The sequence below is a fragment of the Nannobrachium achirus genome (assembly GCF_963921795.1).
Source record: "Nannobrachium achirus genome assembly, chromosome: 2".
Taxonomy (NCBI): domain Eukaryota; kingdom Metazoa; phylum Chordata; class Actinopteri; order Myctophiformes; family Myctophidae; genus Nannobrachium; species Nannobrachium achirus.
In genome coordinates, this window is record NC_137811.1 from 62,427,329 (window position 1) to 62,448,019 (window position 20,691).

The 20,691-nt window shown below is 40.0% G+C and overlaps 2 protein-coding genes across 2 annotated transcripts; one reads left to right on the top strand and one right to left on the bottom strand.

Annotated features, from left to right (window-relative positions):
* Nucleotides 1-619: 619 nt before the first annotated feature.
* Nucleotides 620-14,205, top strand: cdc42l (cell division cycle 42, like). Its single transcript, XM_080750602.1, has 6 exons — nt 620-673; nt 3,502-3,606; nt 4,839-4,911; nt 5,020-5,129; nt 12,034-12,231; nt 13,137-14,205. The coding sequence occupies exons 2-6, from the start codon at nt 3,502-3,504 to the stop codon at nt 13,224-13,226; spliced, it is 576 nt and encodes a 191-aa protein (XP_080606728.1). The 5' UTR covers nt 620-673; the 3' UTR covers nt 13,227-14,205.
* Nucleotides 14,206-15,785: 1,580 nt separating this feature from the next.
* On the bottom strand, nt 15,786-20,624 carry wnt4b (wingless-type MMTV integration site family, member 4b; the record flags this gene model as incomplete). The annotated part of the gene is made up of 8 exons (XM_080750560.1): nt 15,786-15,955; nt 16,962-17,124; nt 18,107-18,247; nt 18,491-18,633; nt 18,910-19,041; nt 19,293-19,377; nt 19,908-20,061; nt 20,536-20,624. The coding sequence occupies 8 exons, from the start codon at nt 20,622-20,624 to the stop codon at nt 15,786-15,788; spliced, it is 1,077 nt and encodes a 358-aa protein (XP_080606686.1).
* Between the last annotated feature and the right edge of the window lie 67 nt (nt 20,625-20,691).

The window sequence follows — 20,691 nt, forward strand, 5'->3', positions numbered from 1 at the left end:
CAGAATGAGCTGTTTACACTTCCGCTCTCCGGTTTTCACAATTAAAGTTTTAGTTGCGTGAGAAATGTCATAAATAATAATGATTGCTGCTATAATAATTATAATTTATTATTATTATTATTGTTGTTATTGTTATTGAGTTTCAAGGGACATGTGATCAGTGTAATGTAAGCAGATATTTTGAAGAATAAAGCACAACTTATATTCTGGACAATGCAGGAGGACTTTTCTTTTCTTTTCTTTTTTTCCTATATATAATTTTATAAATGTCGCCATGACTTTTTTAAAAGACAGTTCAGCACACAAAACACAAAATCAAGAGAAAAGATAGAGATATAATAATAATAACATATAGATATAATATGTATATATTTTTCACAGAATCAAAGGTTTTATAGTCATAATTCACCAGGATCCTTGATGGCTTGATTCTATCTAGGCTTAAAATAATTGATATAAATATTTTTCTATGTCTATGGGAAAATGAATGGCCGATTTTTTATTGGCAACAGTCAACCACGCCCACTGCCAGTCTAGCCAATCAAAACGCGGCAGTCCTTCGGAGCTATGGGGTCTAGAATGTAGCTTCTGTGTTGCAATTGCGCACGCGCAGAGTGTAGTCCGATTCTCAAACCCGGATGTAACCAACGCCTAACCTGTCTAGAGAAAAACGGTGAGTTTTATTAGTTTAAACAAAAAAACTGTTTCATTGAATCGTTTTGTGCCCTTTTGAGACACATTTGTAAGGACAGACAGACTATTAACATTATATATCTTTTCAACAAAGTGAACGTTTAGTCATCTGTTAGACCGAGGGCTGTGAAAATACCAGGAGAGGTTAGTTAGGCTAACAAGCTAACTGGAAACTTGGCTAACGCAGTTCAGTCAATGAAAGTTGTCATAACTGTACATTTTGTTATTATTGTTTTTATTTATTTAACGTATGATATGAGTCGTAACACATGGAACCGATTATTTTAAAGAAGAAACAAAACGACGCAAACCCTGGGCCAAGGTTGGAAGTATGATGACCTGTTTACTGAGAGCGAGAAGGAGAAGTTTGGTTTTGGGTTCAGTTCAGTCTTGTTTCATTATGATCGTAGTTGATTGATTTCAAACGAGACCAGATGGATTGTGATTGATCATGAATTGAAATGAAATACCGTTTCACTTTAATCTGACGGATAGGATAGGTTATGGATAGGAAGCATTACTTTGGCTGGGGCCTGCGTGCTGCTTCTGCATTTCGGACATGTAACCACTAACCATGGTGTCTCTCTAATGATGAAATACTGTCCCTAATAATGACGGCCTTTTGGATAATGTATTATATATATTAGGGCTTTTACGTTCATGAAATGACGATCAATTGTCATATAAGTACTAGCCTGTCTTTCAATGTTATATGAGATCGATACATACAGTGGTTCTTGTGTAGTAAATAAGCCGAAAAGCTTACTTGGAACTCCTTTTAGTTGACCTTGTACCAGTGATTTGTACTGTCATGAAACTGTACTTTTTGTAATTCTAAAAATAAATCAATCAATCAATCAATTGTGTTTGGCGTTGAACATATTTAGGCCTTGTAAACCAGAAACGATAATGATTTATGCTAGGGCAAAAATAGGCCATTTGTAATCATTTTCTACTTTAACATTTTTATATAAGAAATAGTGGAAATAGCAGCTCTTCAAACTAAAAGATTACGTGTTGTGTGCATGTAGATCTATTTCTGATATTTTCGATTTTTCTATGAACATTTTTCAACAGATTCTGACGATAATATGCCAAGTAATTGTGATTAATTGTGCCATATATTATCAGCTTTCTTTTATTATTAAGCTTCACATCCATTAGCAAGTTCACTGATCAGAAAGAAACCCCTTGACAGACACATATTTTTTAATATACTACTAGCAGATGACTTCTTCCCCTTCTGTGCTAATACTTGAATATTAAATAGCCCCTGAATCTGTTTTATTATTTTGTTGGTATCCTGGTATTTATATGTAATTTGTTCTAAACTAGCAACAAAAAGTTCGGAAACGTAACTGTTGTTGATTGGTCACCTTTACAAGAAGGTACAGCTTGTAACCATCGGGCATGGGTAGGGTAGCACCCCAATTGCTAAAATGGCCTGCAATACTGTTCTGTTGGTATTCACTCTCGTTTTGGGCTGCCCTGACACTGTGTGTAATATTCATAACGTGTAAAAAAAAAATATATTTTCCTTATTACTGTGGGAGAGTGCAATCATTCAATGCACCAAGCAACAAAGGTGAGTACCAACAGAACAGTATTGCAGGCCATTTTGGCAATTTCTGGGGTGCTTCCCACACGTTTGTCTGTGTTGCTCATTCCACGAATGTCCATTACTTAGCTGTACCTCGTTGTAAAGGTGACTAATGAACATAAAATGTAAAACACAATACCAATTGGTATTATTAAAAGGGAGATATAATGGACTTAAGTTAAGTTTCCTAACTTTTTGTGGGTAGTTTATAAGGCATGTAACATTGTTAAGTTGAATACCAGAAGACTTGCTGGAAAAAATCTAAGCGAGAAGGTTTTCCGGTGAGTAGAACAGTAGTAAACATTTTTGTAATTGGTAAAGGATATAGGATATCTTTTCCAAAAATGTAAAAGAATAAAGAACTTTTTATTTGAATATGTATGGTATATAATTATCAGGCCTAAATTTACCCTTCTTTTAGACATCTTGTTTATGCTCATATTCATAATGACTGGGTGGCTGTCCACACTGGTTTATTAGAAATTGTAGAAACGGTAGGGTATGTGAAACTTTTCTTTCTTCTTAAAGTTAAAAGTATATATTCTGATAATAATAGTGTTTATTCAGTAACTCCTACTCCAGCTCTTTAATAAACAGAAAATACATTTTCAGGTAGGTTGCCAATTTCAACCAATCAGGAGATTGTCTGCTAATTTCTTTGTGTCAACACTTCCAATTTCACTTGTTTATTCTGTATCCTACTATTTTTCTATATTACTTCTGTCTCCTAATTGTATAAAAATTGTATCCTGACCTGAACTATTTACTAAAGAGCTGGAGAGAGTAGTTACTGAAGTTCCACTCTACTCTTCAGCAATAATGGCAATCAGAATATTGATTTATTTAACAATTATTATAACAAAACATTGTTTTTACTTAACCTACCGTTTAAGTTAAATCACTTAACCTACCTTTTAAATTAAATACATTTCGAGACTCTAGGGATAATACATGTTTTTAAATGTATGTGTGTGATTTATAATGAAACTAAAAGCTTAGATCTTGGATTTCAAATGGAGAAAAGCAGTTGTCTATTGTAAGGCGTAATTAGTGTAAGGAGCCTTTAGGGAAGGCTAAAAGATGTCCTTGATTAGATAAGGTTCTGAGTGACTGTAGTGTGGAACTATCACTTCCCCTCTGTCTGCGTGAGTGTCTGTCGGGCTTCCTGTCACAATCCTGATGTTTATGTTCTCTGCGCTCCACCACAGATGCAGACTATAAAATGTGTAGTGGTAGGAGATGGTGCAGTAGGAAAGACCTGCCTACTGATTTCCTACACAACCAACAAGTTCCCCTCAGAGTATGTACCTACGGTAAGAGAATAGCACTCGTACTACTGAAGTGGGGGCTCATGCCGACTGCCGTCATTTGACGGTTTCTGTTGCTGATTTACTACAGATTATGATAAATGCTCATCACAAGTTATTTGAACCGAAACATGTTGAAATTGCTTATGTTTACAGAGCAATAAAAAAAAAAGAAAAAAAAAAAGAACATTTCACATTTCAACAAGGCATTGCAGTACTACATATTATAAGACATTAAGAAGACACAGATCATTAAGAGTGCAAAAATAAATGCATTATAAAATTATAATAAAAAAGAAGAGAATAAGATTACAGTGCAGAATAGATGCTTCTAAAAGACAGATATGTCTTTAGCTTTAATTTAAAGCTAATTAATTTAGTGGACAGAAAATAGATCCCTCCCTGACAACCTGAGAGGTCTTGATCGTTCTTGAGATAAGATATTTTGGCCCTTAACCATTCAATGTTTTATAAACCAGCAGTATTTTGAAATCAATTATTATAGGTAGTATAAAACTGTTAGAAGTTGAGCGATATCCCCTTCCTTTTTATAGTAAAGACACGAGGCAGAAGTGATTGCAAATCTTATTTTGTTTAATTGTTATGTCAATTGACTTGATTATAATAGTTTAATCCCTTTGAAGGTGTATTTTAATTTATGCTTAAAGCTATACTATGGAAGTTGCTCTTTTCGGCCGTTTTTCGCCCGGGGTTGCCGCGGACCACCGGAGCGGGGCCGCGGACCACCGCGTCCGCCTGCGCCTCGTCGAGACGTATCCGTAGAGGGGTCTTGCGTCCCTCTGCGAGCAGGCGTTGGGGAGTAACAGGCTAGACTCCTACACCAGAGTAAACTCTGCTGTTGGGGCAAGCTACTTTCTGAAAGACGGCAAGACGCGCTGTGATTGGCCGGTAGTGTATGATCCGCGCTGTGATTGGCCGGTAGTGTATGATCTGGAGACAACGTATACGGAAGGATGCAGATGACGTAATTTTGCCGCGAAATCAGGTCCCCGGCCAGGATCATAGAAAACATATTTACAGAAGGCTTTAGGGGCTGAAATTCACGGAACTAAAACTTTAGCGATTTAATCGATTTAATATTTAGGACAATTTTAAGATTAGTTTTATTGGAAAAGTTACATAGTATAGCTTTAAGAGTAAATGTGATCAGAGTATCCCTCACATTTTCTCAGTATTTTGTGGTTTAAGTGTTTATGTGTCTTATTTTGTGTCCACAGGTTTTTGATAACTATGCTGTGACGGTTATGATTGGGGGTGAGCCCTATACTCTTGGACTTTTTGACACCGCAGGTAATATTTTCTTTCTCCCCATTCTTTGTTTGTTTGTTCATTTGTCTGTTTTAATCTGTTAATCCATGTATCAGATATAAATATTTAGCTTTCTGATTCTCCACTCAGGTCAGGAGGATTATGATAGGCTGCGTCCTCTCAGCTACCCACAGACCGATGTGTTTCTAGTCTGTTTCTCTGTCGTCTCACCTTCATCTTTTGAGAACGTCAGAGAAAAGGTCAGTGTCTCAACTTAACTGCTGTTCAGCTTATTCTACTCTTTGGAAGCATTGTCATGCTATTGTAGGAATTTCTCTGGAATTTATTGTTGGTTTGCACAACAAGATGAGTGTAAGTACAATATACAATAAAATCTTTCACGAGAAATAGTCAAGTAGAAATGAGTCGTGCAATTGTTCTATTGCATTACATTACACATTACAAGTTAAAAAATAAACAAAACAAAAAATAACAACAATGTAGCAATGAAAATGATTGACAATACCAACATTTGAAAAGAGACGAGAAGGAGAGACAAGAAGGAGAGTGAAGTGAGCTGGATTAAAATCCATGATGATGTGATTATTTTTGTGCCTGTTTGAATCACCGGTATTCATTTTAACCACTAAAGCCCTATTCTACACATAATTGTACGATGATGTTGCATGAAAATAGCACGTCACGTACAATCATATATATATAATCACATACACCAGGGGTCTTCAACAGGGGGTCCTGGACCGAGAGACAGCCGCTGGCCGCCGCGTCCACGTCCATGGACGCGACCGTGGACGCGTCCATGGACGCGGCCGCGAAAAAAACGTCCGTGGACGCGAGGCCGCGTCCACGGACGCAAACGGCCGGCCGTCCCGGCCGTGGACGCGACCGTGGACGCGGCCGTGGACGCAGACGGCCGGGGACGCGGCCGTGGACGCGGCCGTGGACGAGGCCGCGGCCGTGGACGCAAACGGCCGGCCGTGGACGCAAACGGCCGGCCGTGGACGGGTCCATGGACGAGGTCGCGAAAAAAAGGCAGCGAAAAAGAAAAAAAAAGGTGTCTATTGTATGTATTTTTTGATGGAGAATTCAAATATGACCTTCTTTTTTGCATAGGACAACTCTAACCTGCATCAATTGGTATTTTATAATTGCCAATTGTACCCTATCCATCTAAAAAACAAATTGGATGTCTATTGTATGTATTTTTTGATGGAGAATTCAAATATTACCTTCTTTTTGGGATAGGACAACTCTAACCTGCATCAATTGGTATTTTATAATTGCCAATTGTACCCTATCCATCTCAAAAACAAATTGGATGTCTATTGTATGTATTTTTTGATGGGGAATTCAAATGTTACCTTCTTTTTTAGATATGACAACTCTGACCTGCATCAATTGGTGCATCAACCTACTTACTATCTATCTATCTATCTATCTATCTATCTATCTATCTATCTATCTATCTATCTATCTATCTATCCATCTATCCATCTATCTATCCATCTATTTATTTATACTTCACCTTTAGTCCAGAAGAGAGTTCAGCCTCAGGAACTTGCACACATGGAACTGTGTCATGACTGTGTCATGGAGCTAAAACAGAGCCATGTTAAATACTCACAATGACTCTGATGGACCAATCAGGGTGGTGGTGGGGGGAGGGATCAACAATAGACAGAAACTGGATAATGCTTTGTTAACTGTCCCACCTAAGTCCCTGCTAGTCTGAACAAACATCACCTTCCCTCTCATAACACTACTACTACTACATTTATATAAAGCTGCTCTTGCATTTGAATTCAAGTCTGACACAAGTTAAGGTTAACTTAGGTAGTATTTCATTTTGCTGGCTTTTAGGGTCTGTGTGAGTGTGTAGGCTCACAAATTATTATAATTGTCATTAAGTGACTCTGAGATCTATCCATCCATCCATCCATCCATCCATCCATCCATCCATCCATTTATTTATACTTACTGTTTACATTTTCTATAAATATTTATTTCTATATAAAACTCAGTTGTGTGGAGTTATTGTGTGCCTTTTCTTGTTGCTAAAGAGTCCATTTGTTCACTAGACATTAAGTCAAGGTTACTATTTTGAGTTGAAGCTAAGTGTTTTATTGCTTTGTGGTTTAACATGATTTAAAAGGCAAATTCATTGTTATGGTTACTTTAGAAGACTGCTTTTGCATTCATGAGTTAAGAGAGCCAAGCTAATTCAAAGAGTTAGGTTAAAGGAACACAAAACATGACCTAACTCACAGCTGCCATTGGACAGACAGTTACAACATACTCTTATCTTTCACAGAACAGACAATTATCATTTATTTGATCTATTTGAGACTATGTAGCTGCTCTAGGGGAAATAGAGCATTATATCAGCCTATTCAATTGATAATGACCAATGGGTGCCAGTTTCTAAGTAGTTAAAGCATATTAACATAACAATATATGTGGCCTAGACATGGACATTGCCCAATCAACTCGTAATCTACAGAAATGTCCACCACATCACACAGTATAAAACCTAGTAGGCTTAGTGGATTACCTATGTTAAATCATGTCAGGTTAGTTTGGTTCAAGATTCAAGTATAATAATTTATGAGACAAAAATGTAAACAGCACAAATGTACAATCACATCTAGGCTAGAATGATAACATAAAGTCCTGACTACTCCTTGTTATTGTGGTCCTAAATACTACAATGATTAGTTTGGATGCATTGCTTCTATCATGTCCAATTAAAAATAAATACATTACATACATACAGAAATCTGCCTTCTCCTGTATTGTATTAGTGACATTCATTATAAATAGTAAAATAACAGGACAGAGCAAAAAAGGCCTCTGTTGTGTCTTTATCTGATCACATGCAATCAGACACTCACACTGCACAGCAATACTTTATTACAGGCTCAAGGCCCACAGGGTAAGAAGACCATACATTACAAAGATAACCTAAACCACCTAAACCCTTAGCACTACAGAAAAAGAATCAATGAATACATGAAGCTAGTTAGCATTTGTTTTTGTTTTTTAGGTTTTTTCAGAACTTTGATTATATTGTGTTTTTTCTAGATAGATATCCATTTGCATTTGTTATATTGTTGATGATGTACTGACATATTATCTTGTTTATTATTGTGATGTTATCTGCTTATTGTAAGTCGCTTTGGATTAAAAGCGTCTGCTAAATGCCTAAACTGTAACTGTAAACTGTAAAGATAATAATTAAAAAAACAACAACAGAGTACATTCACCAAGCCCCAACAGAGCTAAAAAGGCACTCATGCCAGTGGCCTCTAACGGTAGACATGTACCTGACAGAGTTTTCCCCACATTGGTTACAGATATAAGGTTTCTCTCCGGTGTGAATTTGTTGGTGTATTTTGATATGTTCCAGTCTAGGAAAGCTCTTTCCACACTGGTCACAGCAATAAGGTTTCTTTCCAGTGTGATTTTTCTGGTGTGCTTTGAGATGATGAATATCACTGAACCTTTTCTCACACTGGACACAGCAGTATATGGCTTCTCACCAGTGTGGATTTTCAGGTGTCTTTTCAGAGCCGTCTTCAGAGTGAACCTTTTCCCACATTGGTGACAGCAGTAAGGTCTCTCTCAAGTGTGAATCTTCTTGTGTTGTACGAGGCTAGATTTTACAGTGAAACGTTTGCCACAGTGTTCACAGCAGTAAGGCTTTTCTTCGGTGTGAAATCTCTGGTGTACTTTCAGAGCAGCCGTTAAACTGAACTTTTCCCCACATTGGACACAGCTGTACGGTTTCTCTCCTGTGTGAATTCGTTCATGTATTTTGAGATAAGACAATCGAGTAAAGCTTTTCCCACACTGGTCACAGCAATAGGGCTTCTCTCTAGTGTGAATTCTCTGGTGTTCTTTTAAAATCCCCTTTTGAACAAATCTTTTCCCACACTGGTCACAACAATAAGGTTTCTCTCCAGTATGTGAACGCTTATGATCTTTTAATTGTCCAGACGAGCAAAATACTTCCCACATTGTTCACAGCTGAATGGCTTCACTCCGGTATGAATTCTCTGGTCTACTTTGAGATAATAAATTGAGCTGAAGGCTTTTTCCACATTGGTCACAACAGTACTGTCTTGGTTTAACTGAGGACAGCACAGGACAGGGAGAGAAAACACACACCTGATAAGAGCCAGATTCACACATTGATCAGCATTTAAGTAACATCATCATTATTATTGTTGAGTCTGAAAAGAACAATACAATGTGATAGATCTTTACACATCTGACCCATAACATTATTAGCAATTCACATGGTTACTATAATAGGTGAGTCTTCTAGCTTTAAAAAAAATATATGTCATTAATTCTTTCTCTTACTAAGTGGAACATCCCACTTCTTAATTGTATATTATTTGGAAAGGGTTGAGTAGCAAAATGTTTGCCATAAATTCAATGCTGAGTTGCATTTGTTTTCCTACATTTCCCCTTCAATGTATTATTACAATGTATTTACTATTTCTTACTTAGGTCTACTTAACTTTGTATTTTTACATTATTATATTGATCAACATTAACACATAGTGTGTGTTAGGTTAGGTTAGTTGCAGAGGCCTTTTTTGCAGAGGCCTTTTTTGCTCTGTCCTGTTATTTTACTATTTATAATGAATGTCACTAATACAATACAGGAGAAGGCAGATTTCTGTATATGTAATGTATTTATTTTTAATTGGACATGATAGAAGCAATGCATCCAAACTAATCATTGTAGTATTTAGGACCACAATAACAAGGAGTAGTCAGGACTTTATGTTATCATTCTAGCCTAGATGTGATTGTACATTTGTGCACATTTTTGGCTCATAAATTATTATACTTGAACCTTGAACCAAACTAACCTGACATGATTTAACATAGGTAATCCACTAAGCCTACTAGGTTTTATACTGTGTGATGTGGTGGACATTTCTGTAGATTACGAGTTGATTGGGCAATATCCATGTCTAGGCCACATATATTGTTATGTTAATATGCTTTAACTACTTAGAAACTGGCACCCATTGGTCATTATCAATTGAATAGGCTGATATAATGCCCTATTTCCCCTAGAGCAGCTACATAGTCTCAAATAGATAAAATAAATGATAATTGTCTGTTCTGTGAAAGATAAGAGTATGTTGTAACTGTCTGTCCAATGGCAGCTGTGAGTTAGGTCATGTTTTGTGTTCCTTTAACCTAACTCTTTGAATTAGCTTGGCTCTCTTAACTCATGAATGCAAAAGCAGTCTTCTAAAGTAACCATAACAATGAATTTGCCTTTTAAATCATGTTAAACCACAAAGCAATAAAACACTTAGCTTCAACTCAAAATAGTAACCTTGACTTAATGTCTAGTGAACAAATGGACTCTTTAGCAACAAGAAAGGGCACACAATAACTCCACACAACTGAGTTTTATATAGAAATAAATATTTATAGAAAATGTAAACAGTAAGTATAAATACATAGATGGATGGATGGATGGATGGATGGATAGATAGATCTCAGAGTCACTTAATGACAATTATAATAATTTGTGAGCCTACACACTCACACAGACCCTAAAAGCCAGCGAAATGAAATACTACCTAAGTTAACCTTAACTTGTGTCAGACTTGAATTCAAATGCAAGAGCAGCTTTATATAAATGTAGTAGTAGTAGTGTTATGAGAGGGAAGGTGATGTTTGTTCAGACTAGCAGGGACTTAGGTGGGACAGTTAACAAAGCATTATCCAGTTTCTGTCTATTGTTGATCCCTCCCCCCACCACCACCCTGATTGGTCCATCAGAGTCATTGTGAGTATTTAACATAGCTCTGTTTTAGCTCCATGACACAGTCATGACACAGTTCCATGTGTGCAAGTTCCTGAGGCTGAACTCTCTTCTGGACTAAAGGTGAAGTATAGATAGATAGATAGATAGATAGATAGATAGATAGATAGATAGATAGATAGACAGATAGATAGATAGATAGTAAGTAGGTTGATGCACCAATTGATTTAGGTTAGAGTTGTCATATCTAAAAAAGAAGGTAACATTTGAATTCCCCATCAAAAAATACATACAATAGACATCCAATTTGTTTTTGAGATGGATAGGGTACAATTGGCAATTATAAAATACCAATTGATGCAGGTTAGAGTTGTCCTATCCCAAAAAGAAATTAATATTTGAATTCTCCATCAAAAAATACATACAATAGACATCCAATTTGTTTTTTAGATGGATGGGGTACAATTGGCAATTATAAAATACCAATTGATGCAGGTTAGAGTTGTCCTATGCAAAAAAGAAGGTCATATTTGAAATCTCCATCAAAAAATACATACAATAGCCACTTTTTTTTTCTTTTTCGCTGCCTTTTTTTCGCGGCCTCGTCCATGGACCCGTCCACGGCCGGCCGTTTGCGTCCACGGCCGGCCGTTTGCGTCCACGGCCGCGGCCTCGTCCACGGCCGCGTCCACGGCCGCGTCCCCGGCCGTCTGCGTCCACGGCCGCGTCCACGGCCGGGACGGCCGGCCGTTTGCGTCCGTGGACGCGGCCTCGCGTCCACGGACGTTTTTTTCGCGGCCGCGTCCATGGACGCGTCCACGGCCGCGTCCATGGACGTGGACGCGGCGGCCACCGGCTCTTGCTGCCTGGACCCCTTGGGGGTCCTCAGAGTTACTACAGGGGTTCCTTCAAATCTTTGTGTGATTGTTTTTTGTATCATTTCTTTATATTAACCACTTGAACCCTAGTATCCATATTGGGAGAACGTTAGCCAAAAATAGCAGATCTACAAGCTCACAACGCCCCGCGCTGTGAGGCGTTGTGAGCTTGTAGATCGGCTATTTTCGGCAAAGCGCTTTGGTGTAGAGGGGAAAAAGAGCAGACTAAGTACGGAGTGAAAGGTCAAGTTTTATACTATAAGTATAAATACACTGATGATCGTGCTGTCAAACTATATGGAATCTATGAAAAAGTTGTGGGGGTCCCTGCTTCATCTCTCTCTCAACTAAGGGGTCCTTGGCCTGAAAACGTTGAAAACCCCTGCCCTATAATCACATGCCCAAAATGGGACAATAGGTTGAAGTGTTGAAGAGTGGTTAACCGTGTCTTTTTTTCACCTTTTCCAGTGGGTTCCTGAGATCTCTCACCACTGCCCACGCACCCCCTTCCTGTTGGTGGGCACACAGGTGGATCTGAGAGATGACAGCAACACGGTGGAAAAGCTGGCCAAGAACAAACAGCGCCCCCTGTCTCCCGAGAGTGGAGACAAACTGGCTCGTGACCTCAAGGCTGTCAAATATGTGGAGTGCTCTGCCCTCACGCAGGTATGGGACCAAGCTCTTTTCATTTGGCCTTTATTTAGTCATGGGAAGTTGAGCACGTGTAGACAGACACAACTGGGACATTGGCCACAGTCTTCTACTGCTGACCACTGAGCAGCACCAGTTGACAGGTGCACTTAGTAGAGGGAGGGTCAGGGTGTTGTCCCCTTTTGCCCACCCAGACTTCCCCACCTGGCACAGTGACCTTCACAACCCTGCTCCTTTGACCTGTACAATGGTGTGGCCTGAGGCATCATGGCAATGTTAAACTAGACTGCACTCTGTCGAGGTGCCAACTTGCGCCTTCTTCACTCGTGGCCATGTATGGCCTACTTGTGCGCCTTGTTATCTATATCAGTTCGCACTTGTTGATGGTGTCAAAAATGTATGGAGCAGGCTGCATTCAACATGATCCAACTTTACATGGGATTATCGAAACTGGAGAATTCTTTTCCTGATTCTATGACATCAATGTGCACCTTTGTGCACCATCGATGGTCGGATTTGATCCAACATTTTTATTATATCATTTTTCAAAAGTAATTAAAAACCTGGCAGATAGAGATAAATAAATGAATAAAGCTGCTAGTAAATGAGCCAATAGCCCCTTGGCCGGGGGGCGGACTGTACGCACAACGTAATAAAAACGCTCCCGCGATAGTGTTTTTCACGGGACGAGCACGCTATGAACGGTGAACGTAAAGGAATCGTTTGAGCAGATCATTACCGTGAACATGAACGAAATGATTCGTTCACTGAAATGAATGGGATTGCCCATCACTAACTTGCGCGCTCTGCTGGCACAAGTAATTACAGGTTGCATAGGGTTTCAAATCAGACGTTGACATGCTGTGTTCTGTACCCCCCCCCCCCCCTCTCTCTCTCTCTCACACCTTCCCCTATCTCAGAGAGGACTGAAGAATGTGTTTGATGAGGCTATCCTGGCAGCCCTGGAACCCCCAGAGACCAAAAAGAAGCCACGCTGTGTTCTGCTATAGATTATGAGAGGACAGCAAAGAAGAGTAAGAAATGGGTGGGATGAATTCAATAATGAGAGAGACGGATCCGATGGCCATCATAAGAAAGGACAAAAATATGGGGCAAGTTAGACAAAATGGCACCAAGACTCACTCAAATACCTTGTATCCTGACTGTGCCTTAGGGTGAGAGGAAGTAGAACGTGGTTTCCCCTCATGCAGTACATCTGCAGGATGAGAAACATAACATTCACTCCTTTCTTTCCCTTTCTCTTAAAGCTTTTAGAAATGGCAGTGTTTTGCAGTGTTTTCCCTACCGAAACTTGGGTGGGGCGGGCCCCCCTGCCTGTCACCTTGCTCCTCCTCCCCTTTGGAAAAGATATGGTTGCATTTGCCTTCCTTTGAATTTTACCTGACTTTTGTGGCCAATCTAGGCTTCCCTACAAATTGGGGAAGAACTGATTACTTCCACTCAACATTAAGTTTCTACTCTAGTGGACAACGGTTATTAGACCCTTAAAAGCAACTTAATGTTGAGTGGTATTGGATTTCTTTCTTCTGTTTTGCCACTTTGGAGTTGGATGAAGAGAGTACGCACGTTTATTTTCACTCCATGTTAGCCAGGTAGCGGTTACTCTTTTCCAACTCCCAGTGAATTATGGGAAAACCAAGTGCATTGTCACCAGTTTGCCTTTCGCAGGTAACTTGTTGAACTGAATTTATAATATTTTATTCCTTTTTTTTGTGTATGTTGTATTAATTCTATGACTTCTTATTTTTGGGAAATGTTTAGCAGTTATTCATTTTGAAACTTGAGTTTTTATTTTATCTTCTGTTCTTTTTTTTATTGCTAGTCTACCAATTTTGAGTGACTGATAACAAATTAAGCTGTAATATTTTGGATAGATCTGGATAGAAATGATGAGATGATAACCTTTTGCTAGAAGATTTCTGGGTGTTTGTAATCACAGGATGTTTGTAATAAAATGGTTTAACTGACATAAAACAGGTATCCTTTTTGTAATTAAATGCACAGCATGTCATACCATAAATAAAAGGAAAAAACACATTTATTTGACCAGATAACTTTGCAGCAATGCGCTCCATTTAGACAGATTGCTGTCAGCAAAATATTTAAACAATGTAAATAAATGGCAACATCTTGGGCATGTCCTGTGAATTAGGGAGTCCTAAAATACATCTCTGGCTGTTTTGGATAAACAAACTATGATTGAATTTTGTTTTCTGAAACAGTCCTAAAAATAGTAGATGTGTCCTACATTACAAACACATGAGTGAGCGACAAAACGCGAGACAGACACTGAAGTCAAAGTTATTTCTGTTTAAGGGTCGATTTATACTCCACTTTTAGAGCCTAATTTATTTCGGTTTGGCTCTGTCTAAACTAATATATGGTGTCATTCACAGCCGAATTAATGGCGTTACCGCCTCCTCGATCCTCTGAATGACGCTATATCATCGTTTAGACCGAGCCGAACCGAAATAAATTAGGCTCTTAAAGTGGAGTATGAATCGACCCTAAAGATGTCTCTAATGGAGTCAGAAGTGGAGGAAAGACTCAAAATGCCAGATATACAAATAAATAAGCCAGCACAAAGCCAAAAAGACATAAATACAGCAAATGTACAAAGAATTGCTAGCCTATGACGCTGAACACAAACCACAGACGGGCATTAAACAAAAGTAAGCTCGGCTGTAATATTTTCCTGTTAGTTCTGGTTAATTTCAGCTTTATAAGCTTTGTCAGTTCAGGTGAGATTAACAGTATATGTGTTCATGCACTTGTCTGCCTGCTTGCTTGTGCACATTTTAACTTATGTCAATGTAAGGGAAGGCGTATGTACATTACTTACTGCTTATACCCTCCTATTTTACTCTTGCCCTAACTTTACTTGTCAGGTTAACAATTAAATTCTATTTAAAAGCCCTCAGCTAAATGTTGCAGCTTAAAAATGCTCAAAATAGCTTTGGGACTGCCTTTGATCTCAACATTGTTATTCCGGTGATGTTGGTCTTGCGTATGGTTACACATTAACTAAACTGCCATAAAGAAGGAACAAAATAAAATAAAGTTATTCTGGTTTTTGCAAAATCATTGGCCAAAAATCCAGTTGTGGGGGTGCCTGGTGGCTCAGCCAGTTCATGCACTGACCATGTAGCCTACAGTATTATACTCCTTGTGGGTCGCAACGACCGGAGTCTGAATCCAACTACCGTCATGTCTCCCCTCTCCCTAGGTTTCCTGTCTCTACACTCTCCTATCTAAACAAAGCATACAAATGTAAAAGAACAAACAAACAAAATCAAGTTGTACTTAAGAGGAAAATAGTCTTTTATCAGATTCAAACTTGAACAAGATTAAGTATTAGCTCTTTCTTTTACCTTTATGCAAAATAAGCTGTCTTCACTTAATATTACAATGTTTGTTTTTATTTCATTTTTAAAATCAATATCGTGCAGCCGTAGTCTGGTGTTCAGGAGTGTCTGTCTGGTGGTCTTTTTGCTGCTGGGTACAGAGTTTGTTCTCGGACTTTTGGGCATCATTATCCCCCTCCCCCCTTACACTCGACAGGTGTGGATAGTGACTGTGTTCTTGCACTGCTGGCATCGAACCGAGCAGCACCAGGAGAACTTGCAGGAGCAGCGCTGCACCACCTCAGCCCGGCCTGCTTTGTAGCCCGGCCCGCAACACACCAGCTCACAGCCGTCTGGTGCCAGCCGAGAGGTACCTGGGATGGAAGAGATACACAGAGATAAATATATGAAAATAAATGTATGATGATACATTCATAATACAGTATCTCTAAAGAATAGAAGATTATAGTTTGTAAAAGTTAAATGTTTCCATTCCATCTTGATTTTGATTATTAGGAGTCACGTTTTTGCAAATAAACCAATTCAGTGGCCTTGTGGTTCGTGTCCCCGGCCGGGTCTGGGACCCAATGCTTCCCTGCTTGGCACTCAGCATCAAGGGTTGGATTGGTTTAAGTCCCTGCATCATGTCCAGGGGGTATACTTGTACTAAAAACCCCAGGACAAAAATCCACTTGTCCTAGAAAATTTGCCCTCCTGGCCCCCAAACTGGAATAAACTCCCTGTCGCACTTAGAACTACAGACTCACTCCCTAGCTTCCACCGTGGACTGAAGACTCTTCAGACTCTTCAGACTCCACCTAAACCCATAGCACTACTGTAACACTCCCCTTCCCTCAATGACCCCACATAGATAGCATTTACTTTTTTCTTTTTCTTTTTTAGGTTTTTAGAATTTTTTAGAAGATATATTGTTGCTTGTTACCTGCTTATTGTAAATCGCTTTGGATTAAAAGCGCCTAGCAGGTGCCTAAACTGTAAACTACATCAAGCTGCCTCACGCCAAGGATTAGCTCCTGCTCTATGGGCCTCACCTCAGGGCTCGGAAAGTCTGGCTTACTTCTTGCAAATAGCAAATATACTATTATATCTTGAATGATACTATTATTCAGGTATGACCTGTAACCTTTACCATAATCCTACAGCCATTGGCCATACTGAATTGGATATTATGTTTAAAATAAGGTGCCAATCCTGCAGAAATACCATAAGCTTGGTACATGTGCAGGACTTGTACCTGATCTAAATTAATGGACTCCTTTCACACACAGTATGTAGCCGGGGTAGAATTATCTTGAGTCTTTTTATGTATTGCCATAAGGCGATTCTGTTGTAAGTATACAAATACAGAGTGGTTCTCACCGTTACAGCGTCTGCCAGCGGTCCCAGGGATACCATTTTCAGGGTCAAGGCGACAGAAGTCTGGGGAACTAGAGAGATACACCAGGTCTCTGGCGGCGGGGGGTTTGACTTGGGGGTCACGGGGCAGGAGGGCTGGCCTGGAGCCTATTCGAGTCAGACGCACCTGGGGGGGTGGTTGGGGAAAGAGGACAGTCTTCAACAACACCACTGCTCTACAATCCCATATATATCGCAGTTGAATTTATACAGTTAATAACTGTGTAATATTGGGGATTTTATTTCATTCAGAATGCATGCTATGGTGGACACAAATCAATGTTTTTATTTAAGTGCCCAGTTCATCCTGAGTTGAGATTAATCAGGCATCAGAGCACCCTCTGGTGGACAAATGTGCAGACAGCGTGACATACCTAATTTAGATGGCATCATTGCAATAGTTTTGCACTCAGTTTGCTTCCTTTAGCTCAATGGTTCCCAAAACCTTTAGCTTGTTACCCAAAAGAGATTAGACGTTCGCCCGGGACCCAAACTAGTGAAAACAGTAGATCTACAAGCTCACAACGGGTCGTTCACGCCGCATTGTGAGCTTGTAGAGCTGCTATTTTCACCACTTCTTAAACATTTGTTTTATAATTAATGGAATTTCTTCGATTTTTCATTTATGTATTAATGAAATTACTTCGAAAGATCACTGCGTTATTTTGTATTCATGAAAGTCTTAGCTTTTTGGGCAATGTTTTTAGTTTTCATTTTTAAATAATAATAATTATGTAGGAAACCAAAAATTAAGGGACCCATAAAAATGTGTCCAGGGTCCCGAGACTCCCGAACCAGTGTTTGGGAAACAGTGCTTTTGCTCAATCAACACCATACAGTTGTTGTATCATTTAAGCAGTCATTGTGCATGTCTAGTTTACATCAGATCTTCCTGAGCTTCAGATCAATCGCCTCTGCATGGATTCTGGATAGGCCAGAAATATTTACAGGAGTGAGCCTACAGGCCTTGCCATCAGAGGAAGTGGCCATCAACAGTGTTAATGCGCCCATTCTCAAGGTAACAACACAAAACACTGACACCATCGTGCAACAAAGTATACGTAAGGCATTAAATGCCTTACGTCAAAGAGGTGAGCTATGTCTAATACCTCTGTGGCTCCATCAAAGCGTTCCTTGAGCACAGCGCCGACACGCCTGAATGGAGGCATGACCTTCCAACAGGTCCTCAGCTCACAGGAGCCAGAGACACCATGACACTTACACTCCACTTGCATGTTATGGAGGATGGCCTGGGGATGGAGAGATGGAAGGAAGCCATGTCAGGAGTAATGAGACAATTAACATTATTCAGTAATTCTCTTAATGAGTTCAAATAATTCTGAGAGTAGGCCTATGTTGCATATTTTCATATTTTTTATTTTATTCATGGCATATGCTATGCACTTTCATGTTACACTGTCTTATTGTATCTTGTCTCACAACACAACACACTTTTAACAAAAAGAGCAATGATGAAAGTCTTGTGAACGAACCTTTCGGCCAGCTTCATTGTTATGAATATTCATGAGCGGCCGCCCCGCAGACAGCCCCTTGGCCCGCTCTTGTTCGTCAACAAAAGTTTGGGAGAAAGCCACACCATAGGACAGGTTGTCACTGCATCCTGACCACTGGAAACCTGGGAGGAAATTAAACTGATGAAGGCTGATGAAAACTGTCTGCTTTGTTCTGAAAAGGCAGTTTTTACTGCCCTTTTAAGCTTAAAGGACAGCTTTGTTTTTTTACAACAAGGGTTCATATTTTAGATTTTAATTAACAGCTTAACAAGCTGTAAATATAACACATTTTCCCCAGTTTCACTACTCATATATACAGTATGTATATAGTCCTGCTCTTCGTCTATGCAGGGCAGCTGTGACTACAACATGTACAATAGAATGTGAGACAGCTTTACCTTCAGGGCTGACTCCCCGGACCTTCCTGTCACAGCCACATCTCTCTAGCTCCCCCCGGCTGCATCCTCGAGTCACAGCCACCGCCACAGCTGCTGAGGACAGAGCGTGCACGAAGGCAGCCTCTCGTGTGCCTGGTTTTGTACAGTTCAGTTTAGTGGCACAATAACAGACAACGTCTTGCTGGTGACGCCAAAAACATGTAATTATTTAATACAAAGCACATTCACATGACATTGGCATCACAAAATAAAATGCTGTGCCCATTTTAAACATCTAGTTTTATCAAACATGGTCACTGTATGGCTTTGACGCCTCAGCGGTCAGTCCAAATGGGTCTCTTTGATTTTGTAATGTTGATTCTACTGCACAATCATGGTAGTACCTTGATTCATGACTCTCCCAAAGACATTGATTCCACGTGGGGTGGTGGAGCAGTTCCAACGACGGTTGCGGAACTGGTGCTGGCACTTATAACAAGCAGAGACACAGATAACAGCAAATTGACAGGGGGCAGAGAATCCCTTTTCTGACAAACAAGCATTTCACGAAGAACACGTCAAATTTATTATTTATGCACATAATCTCCCTCATAACCATTTATGTTTTACACACATTCACATTAATTTGATTGTAAATGAGTTTCAAATGTCCCACCTAAGCCTAGCTTGAGGGATGCCATTGATAACATTGTTTTAAATGTACTTAACTACTCACTCACATATCTAGGAATTCAAATCAAAACTAAACATAAACATCTATATGAAAATATATCGAACAACAACACAATAACATTGTTGCTGAGGCTGAAGAGACTAGAATATGCATGGACAACATGCTGGATATGAAAATGATGATAATAGTGATGATGATGGTAATGATTCTTCTGATGCTGCTTATGAAAAGGATGATGGTGAGGATGATGATGATGATGACAGTATTGATGATTCCACGTTATGAACCCTGAGCTTTTCCGTTCTCGGGAGCCCTCTTCTCGTACCTCATCTATGACCATCTCGGCTGCTTTGCGTACGGACTCCATGACCTCCCCCCGTGCCCTGCACACCCCCACCTGCCCCGGCGACAGGCCCCTCAGACGTGCGCAGGGGGCAGCGCCAGACACGGGCCTTGAGCGAGGCAGCCTCGCCAGGGAGCTAGGATATAACACACATTCATCATTTCACACAGGAACTGATGTAGCTGCACCGTGTGCCTTTGTTGAACCCTGTTTAGGGGGAGTGTTATTGAGGAGTATTAAGGGAGATCGGAGGACACCGAAGGAGCGCAGGGATGCTGTGAAAAAGTGCAGGGAGGGCAAGGAAGGAGACAGAAAGAGGACAGAGCAATGAAAGGAAGAAAAGGGTGAGAAAAGGACGAGGAGGTAACGATGGGGAGAGTTTTTAGAGCACGAGGAAACGAGGGGAAAGACTGTCAGACAAAGGAGACAGGGAAGGCCCAGCGGAGAGACGAGAGAGAAAAAGAGAAAAGGTCACCGAGCAGAGACACAAAGAGAGAGAAAAAGGGGGAGCGACAGAAAAAGATTTAGAGACACGTCGCCATCTTTTAAAAGTTATAGCATGACAAACAAAACTCCCTCTTTCTCCTCCTCCCCTGCACGCCAGACTTACAGCCAGTTGGTTGCCATGGTGGGGTGGGTTGCCCATAGCAACAGCAGGAGGAGTGGTGCCGTGAGATTGACAGCGGAGACAGTTGGCATCAGACTGTCGGTCTGTCCGTCTCCGTTCGTCAGGCTGCTGGGTCCTTGGACGACAGGCTGCCCGGTC

What these genes read in the sequence shown, in the direction of transcription:
- cdc42l (XM_080750602.1), top strand. Translation starts at nt 3,502, where the DNA reads ATGCAGACTATAAAATGTGTAGTGGTAGGAGATGGTGCAGTAGGAAAG. An exon ending in CCTCAGAGTATGTACCTACG is followed by an intron (nt 3,607 to 4,838) that starts GTAAGAGAATAG and finishes TTGTGTCCACAG; the next exon opens with GTTTTTGATAACTATGCTGT. An exon ending in TTGAGAACGTCAGAGAAAAG is followed by an intron (nt 5,130 to 12,033) that starts GTCAGTGTCTCA and finishes CACCTTTTCCAG; the next exon opens with TGGGTTCCTGAGATCTCTCA.